Source organism: Lissotriton vulgaris, unplaced genomic scaffold, assembly GCF_964263255.1.
Source record: "Lissotriton vulgaris unplaced genomic scaffold, aLisVul1.2 SCAFFOLD_235, whole genome shotgun sequence".
NCBI lineage: Eukaryota > Metazoa > Chordata > Amphibia > Caudata > Salamandridae > Lissotriton > Lissotriton vulgaris.
The window spans coordinates 1,970,809-1,978,938 of NW_028253230.1; the positions used below are offsets into that span (position 1 = coordinate 1,970,809).

Sequence of the window (8,130 nt, forward strand, 5' to 3'; positions counted from 1 at the left end):
ACACATTTAATTAGGAATTCACCATCTCTGCCCTTCCAAAGTCCTATGTAATTCAATTGCACTTTTATCCAGTATAATTGTTGCTATAGTTGATATATTCATCTGCTTGTAGATGTATATACAACACCCAGCTGAGAGCATGGTGAAATAATGCAAGGTTAAGATGTTTCAAGATAATGTACATGGTCATGGAAGGAATTCAACATTTCGCGTTTCATGCCCCAAAATTTGTGCGAATAGAGTTTCGGATCTGTTTAGTTTTTATGCTGTAGATCATTGGGTTCAGAGCTGGTGGTACTACAAGCAAAATGCCACCCAACAGGAATCGTGCAATAATTGAATCTGTCTGTGCATACCTGCTGACTAACGACAAAGTGATCAGCGGGATGTAAAACAGGAGAACAATACAGATGTGGCTCACACAGGTGTTCAGTGCCTTCAAGCATTCTGCTTGCCCTGCTCTGCTAAGAACAGCCTTCAGGATGAGCCCATATGAAAGAAGAATAAGCACTGCATCAACGGGATATGTGGTGAGTACGACTGCCAAGCTGTATGTACTAGTAATGGTAGGATCCGCGCATGCCAGTTTCATGACATCAGTTTGGTAGCAGAAGGAATAAGAGAGAGCATGTTTATCGCAGTATGGAAGAATTTTCAACAAAAATGGTACAGGGAAATGAAGGCAAAAGCATCTTATCAGAGCCACCAGTCCGATCTTGGAAATTTTGGGATACAATATTGATGCATATCTCAGAGGGTTACATATGGCTACAAACCGGTCAAAGGCCATGGCCACCAAAATGGAAGATTCCATGGCACAAAGCATGTGTATAAAGAAGAGCTGAGTCAAGCAGGCAAAGAAGTGGATTGTCCTGGAGTCAAATAAGAACACGTTGAGCGTTGTGGATAATGTAGCGAGAGTCAAGCAAAGATCATTAATTGCAAGCATAGAAAGAAAAATGTACATGGGCTCTCTGAGCTGGTTGTCTACTTTTATGATGAACAAAATGATCCCGTTTCCCAAAATGGAGAGAAGATACAGGAAACATAGAGCAAGAGACAGCCACAAGTTTACGTGGTTTGCAGCATCTGCCCCAGGAAATCCCGCCAGTCTGAGCCATAGATGATTGATGTCACTGGAATTAACAGTTGGCATGATGTACTGTTGGATCTGTGGTTTAAAATATATACATTTAGTCAAAACAATCCTTATTTTTAATCAGTAAACAATTACATTCAATCTATATGAAAATGTTTCATTACATCAAGCCATGCCATGTAGGTTTAGTGCTGGAAGAGCCAAAGAACCACGACATAAGATAACATTAATCCCAACCCACAAAGCCAATGCTTCTACTTTGGTTTGATTAGCAATTTCTGTAAATTATTTCCTTTAAAAACAAGGACAGAGCAAAGAAAAGTTCCAGTAAATTGTATTACACCTTCACATGCATCAAATTGTCATTCCAAGTAGTGAGACAGATAACAAAAGAATCTAATCAATGGCAGGATTTTGCAGCCCAATAATAAACCAGTAGGGTTGCTCCAACCCAAAAACCTCATAATGCAATTAATTTTCATACCTAATGTGACAATGAATCTTCATCATCAGATGTCTGCTCTGCTTAAGTAATTTTGTGGGGGCTATTCCCAAAGGTAACTTTACAAATAAGTAAATCTACATGGGTAAAGTTACTCTTACACTTCTGAGTAACAGTACTTCTTAGACATGTCTGGGAAGCCGGCCTGCTATATGCGGTCTTGATATCTGACCTGCGCATTGGCTGGACACGCTCACCCTCTTGGCAACATGGCGTCCCGCAGCTAGTACTCAGAGGTTTTTGTAATAGGGGAGCTGAATAGAGCTGTGGGTGACAAAGCTGGGAAACGGTAAGTAGAATTGTCAATGGGAGGACTGAGGTAGCAGCCACTTGACATAGAAAAGCCTAGGACGGATCAGGGGAAGCCATCAACAGGAGCTGGTATCCATGATCTCTTGGCATTGATTGAGATGAGTTCGGAAGAAGATGCCCCGAGAGATGTAGAGCGTGTGAAGCACTGGCCCGGTATGCCTTGGTGGAAACCGGAGCGGGCCCCCGGGGAGCTGGGAGACACGTTTGCAGCACCACAGGTAAGGCAACGGCAAGGCTTCCTTCAAATCCATTTAATGCATTAATTCCATTCTCTCTCAGCTCTTGAGTATGCTGAGGCATAACCTGGGAACCAATACAGTGGGTTCTCTGTGGAAAAGTCTGGGCTTTCTCATCAAAGAAAAGACCATGGTGTGGCAACCAAAAAAAATACTTTTTCAAACCTGGCCAAAAGTAAGTTAAGCCTTTATAAAACAAAACACATGGAAACATTAGAAACCTCCTCTTCTCCTTCAGGCCAAGATCTCTCTTCTTCTCCTTTAGGTCAAGATCTCCCTGAGCATTCCTAGATAAGCCAGGACTTAGCACCCTTAGCATTAAATATTATGTGGGTTTTGCCAAGGAAGGAAGACTTTCTCAGGGTAAAGAAACAACTCGATGGTAGGCCCTTCAGAACCAAATTCAAGATAGCTGCCCCCAAGAGAAGCGCTGAAAAGTAGCATGAAAGGGAGAGACATGAAGCGGTCAAAGACATAGGCTACAATAAAGATTCCAAGGCTGTATTGGGGGTGATAGGGCTTGCCTGTAATGAAAAGGGCGTAGCTTTTCCAATTACAAGAATCTCAATTCTTGCTCTCCCTCAAGCAAACCATATAGTGCCAGGAGTCAAAAAGGTTTATCGGGTCTTTAATATGTCAGGCACAGCTTAAACAATCACCAATTCTCATACAAAACATGAGCTGGAGAGGGATATGAAGACACAGGGTTGTTCCCCACTCAAAAATCAATCACAGCAAAAAAAAGGCCCTCATGCCATTCAGACAAGCCCTGTAACATACATCATACTTAGGGATCAGTACTGCTCTTGTCCAACTCAGAGACAGACCTTGTGTCAAGATGGGATTTTTAAATAACAGATTATTGTGCCGTCAGCCCTGTATGAATAGAAAATATACAAACAATTAATAGGAAGTGCTTCACATACGTGATCACCATGATACTTCTTACCACTTATAGTGGCTGGAGGAACCAGAACAATGAATGTTAACTTTGATGCTCAGTGTGTTTAACTAATGCTCAAGGGTGCATCATCCTCCTGCAGGGCCTCACTCAAAAAAGGAGGAAGGGATAATAGCTTCCTCTCATAATAGAATTTGAGTTCAAAAAGGCATGTCAAATATATTTTACTATATGCCAAGGTTCATGATTAAAAAACATTATACCATTTTAAAACAACAATTTTGAGAATGGTCAACAAATTTCAAAGCCAATCAAAACTTATGGGCAAATTCATCAGGGCATGAGGACCCAAATATCATTCAAATATGCAATATACAATAGGACCACCAGCTGTTCACTTAGCAGTCGAAATTGATTATAACTTGTGCACATCAAATGTCATTTCAAAAGTAACCTAATATATCATGCCCCTGTAAAGCGTCTGTAAGTTTTGGGGACAATAGGATGTTGGAAAAGGTGTTGAAAAGTGCTATAAAACACAGAGGTATTAAAACTCTGAGATGTGTTTGCTACACAGGTTTCCTTGACATGTAAAATAAGACTTCAAAGCAGCAAAGGGAATTTCGACAAATGTTACCTTTATTTCAAGCTACCGGTGGTCAAGCAAAGATTTTACATCTGGCCAGACTCAGAACTTTTTTTTGGAGGGGGGGGGGAGAATTTAAGGTGTTTAATCATAATCAGACAACACAAAACTACTTGGATGAAATTCAGAGTAAGAAAAAATAATGGGTTATTGCCTAAATGTGTTTGCTGAAACTATACTTTGTAAAGAAAAACATTTCTACAATACATGCCCGGCTTGGTATAAAGACTGGGGGGAGTAGTCAGGGCTACCAGGTTCCAGAGCAAAGTCCAAGCAGTGCACCATATGCTGGAAAAGAGCTAAGTTGTGACAGGGTGACTTGGTCACGACGGAGGAGTTTGGAGCACAGGGGAGTGGATGGGTGATGGTATGGATGTAGTAATAGGTGAATAGCAGAGGTCTGTGGGCTTGAACAATGTGGGGCCTGAGAACTTGCAGTGGAAAAAACATGTTTCTTGCAGTAACACGCGAAGCCTAATTAATTAAGCAGGGAATATGGAAGGTGGATGGTGAGTATTTGCTTAAGGTTTTAATTTTAGAACCTGAACATGTCTAATGAGATCCCCTACTGTAACTGTATGGTAGTTTCTGTAAATGTGAATAGATTGAACAATCCTCAGAGGTGCTGGGAAGTTATGGACTGGCTTGCTGAGTAGAAGGTATATGTGGTCTTATTTCAGGACGCACATATTAGGAAATCCAAATTATCTACAATTAATTAGTCTCCTTTCCAATTATTATGTTATTCCTCTGCATCAGCCTCTCTCAGACATGTGGTGGTTCTTGTCAGCAGGAGGTTTGAGGGTCAGTTGGGGCAGGTGGCATCTGATAGATCTGCTAGATGGGCGGTGGCAGAAATTCATATCAATAGGGAAAGGTATTCCTTAGTTTATTTTCATGGCTCTACCCCAAATGAACCTCAGCCATTATTTGATCTGCCTCTGCAGTTCGCCAATAACCCCAAGAATATAATATTAGGTGGTGATTTTTATTTCGTTAAAAAAAACAGATGCCAATATAAGTATTGGAGCTATTCCATATTGCAAAGCTAAGATGGCAAGAGCAATGCAGAGGATTATAGAGGAGCTTAACTTGTTTGACCATTGGTAAGATGCTAAACTGATGGCAAGGCAGTATCCTGTCTTTTCCTCTTGTTATTGCTCAACTTAAAAGACAGACTACTTTCTCACTTTGAAGAATATTCAAATTGTTGCCTTTTCTATAATATCAAATTCTTTATTAGACCACATTGCTATTAGTTTAGATGTGAGCCTCTATAACAAAGCTGCCCTGACCAAACTCTGGTCTTTAATTAGAGCATTACTAACAGAGGAATCATTTATCAAACAAATTAAGGCACAGGCTAATTTGCTTTTTTAGGAAAATCAATACTGTTTTTCTTCACAAAACATCTGGGAAGCATTTAATCTAACAATAAGAGGGGGGATTATTGCTTTTCAAACCCATTGTAATGAGTAAGCAAAACTGAAATTTATGGAACTCTTTGAGAATCTTTATCTTCATGGGATGAATCTATCCCATGTAGCTCACCCTCTATATTTTAAGGAGAGTTAGCAAAGCATTACCAACATTTTTTTTATGGAGAAGCAACTCTTAAATATCAGAACCTATAAACAACAATTATATGAGGAAGGAGAAGTAAGTGGGAGGCTGTTAACCTAATGGGTCAGAATATGTAAAGCTAAAAACGTCATAGATAAAATCAGGCCTTTATCAACAAACACTTTGTTGGGGAGGCCTCTTTAGTTGAGGAAGGATTTTATCAGCATTTCGTAACAATCTACACAGCTGGCCATCTACTAGGTACAAATGATATTTTGTGTATCCTAGATCATATTTGCCTCCCAAAGTTGTCTAGTGAAGCTGCAAAAAATCTTGTTCACACTATAACACAACGGTAGGGAGACAAAATATCTAAATTTAAACATCGATATACAATATTATCGAAGTTTTAATTTCGATGGTATAGAATATCGATGTCCAAAATATCGACAGACAGAATATCGTTTTTATGTTATGTATGTTACTAATATCGAAATGTACTAATATCGAAATTATGTTTAGTGTTATGTATTTTATTATGTTGTTTATATGTTTGTTAAATATGTTTTTAAATGTATGTTTGAAAATTAGTAATTAGGGGCCCGATGTAGGTAAATCCCATTTACCGATTTTGAAATACCGAATCCTACCGATTCGGTATTTCAAAATCGGTAAATGGTATGTAGGTCCCAACATCTGGATTCGTTACCGAATCCTTAACAATTCTTTAATTACCGATTCGGTAATGATACCGATTCGGTAAAATTACCGAAAATGTGCCCCTACATCTCAATAGCCTTTTACCGATCGGAAACGGCCAAAAATCGGTATTTTCGGCCGATTCCGATCGGTAAAGGGCTACCTACATCTGGCCCTTAGTTTACATTTTGCGTTTTAGTATCAGAGCGGGTAGTGGTTTTATAGGGGAATAGGGTGGGAAGTAATTTAATAATATTTAATTAATTTATATATTTATTCAAATATTTTTAAATAATAATTATTTGGTAATTAATTAATATTAATTAGTTAATTAAATTAATTAGAGTTAATGTGCTAATATATTTAATTTTTTATTAATGTTAATTAATATTTAATTGGTAATTAATTAATATTAATTAGTTAATTACATTAATTAGAGTTATTGTGCAAATATATTGAATTTTTTCTTATTGGTAATTAATAAATAATTGGTAATTAATTAATATTAATTAGTTAATTACAATAATTAGAGTTAATGTGCTAATAAAAGTATTTTTTTGTTATTGTTAATTAATAATTAATTAGTAATAAAAGAATATTAATTATTTAATTACATTAGAGTTGATGTACTAATATATTTAATTATTTGTTGTTGTTAATTAATAATTAATTGGTAATTAATAATTATTAAGTGATTAAATGATATGATTTTTTATGTGTAGTGGGTTGTGTGTTTATAGGGTAATAGGGTGTCATATAATTAAATGTAATTAATTAAAGAGATTGTATTTCTTTATTGGTCTTTATTGTTAATTAATTGGTAATTAATATGTGTTAATTAGTTCAATTAAAATTACATCAATTTAATAATATTAATTGTTATTAATTGATTAATTGATATTTATATTAATTGTGTTTTTTTGTATGTGTACTGTGTTGTGTGTTAAAGGGGGAGTAGTGTGTGAAGTAATTTTTACCCCCATGCTATCCAATGCTTTCCCTACTGTTGCACCCTCTGGAGTGGGAATTGTAATTTTTACCCCTATGCTATCCAACGCTTTCCCTACTGTTGCACCCTCTGGAGTGGGAATAGTAATTTTTACCCTTACGCTATCCAACTTTTTCCCTACTGTTGCACCCTCTGAAGTAGGAATAGTAATTTTTACCCCTACGCAATCCAACTCTTTCCCTACTGTTGCACCCTCTGGAGTGGGAATAGTAATTTAAACCCCTACGCTATCCAACGCTTTCCTTACTGTTGCACCCTTTGGAGTGGGAATAGTAATTTAAACCCCTACGCTATCCAATGCTTTCGCTACTGTTGCACCCTCTGGAGTGGGAATAGTAATTTAAACCCCTACGCTATCCAACGCTTTCCCGACTGTTGCACCCTGTGGAGTGGGAATAGTAATTTTAACCCCTACGCTATCCAACGCTTTCCCTACTGTTGCACCCTCTGGAGTGGGAATAGTAATTTTAACCCCTACGCTATCCAACGTTTTCCCTTCTGTTGCACCCTCTGGAGTGGGAATAGTAATTTTTACCCCTACGCTATCCAACGCTTTCTCTACTGTTGCACCCTCTGGAGTGGGAATAGTAATTTTTACCCCTAATCTATCCAACATTTTCACTACTGTTGCACCCTCTGGAGTAGGAATAGTAATTTTTACCCCTACACTATCCAACGCTTTCCCTACTGTTGCACCCTCTGGAGTGGGAATAGTAATTTTTACCCCTACGCTATCCAACGCTTTCCCTACTGTTGCACCCTCTGGAGTGGCAATAGTAATTTAAACCCCTACGCTATCCAACGCTTTCCCTACTGTTGCACCCTCTGGAGTGGGAATAGAAATTTAAACCCCTACGTTATCCAACGCTTTTCCTACTGTTGCAATATGTGGAGTAAGTATATATATTAATTTATATGTAGACTTTTTAATTTATTTTAAATGTATATGTATTACTTAATATAGTTTAAATATGTTTTAATGTTTTTATTTAATATTTGTAAAATTATATGTATTTTTAAATTATGTTTACATTATTATTAATACATTTAAAAAAACGATATTTTTAATTTCGATATTTTTGTACCTCGATATTTTTTCCCGATATTTTTGTACTTACCTTTATAAAGATATAACTCCGATATTTTTGATTTCGATATTTTTG

The 8,130-nt window shown here is 37.3% G+C and overlaps 1 protein-coding gene across 1 annotated transcript; it reads right to left on the minus strand.

Annotated features, from left to right (window-relative positions):
- Nucleotides 1–214: 214 nt before the first annotated feature.
- On the minus strand, nucleotides 215–1,156 carry LOC147661110 (olfactory receptor 51G2-like). The gene has a single exon (XM_086951340.1). The coding sequence runs from the start codon at nucleotides 1,154–1,156 to the stop codon at nucleotides 215–217; it is 942 nt and encodes a 313-aa protein (XP_086807466.1).
- Nucleotides 1,157–8,130: the final 6,974 nt, after the last annotated feature.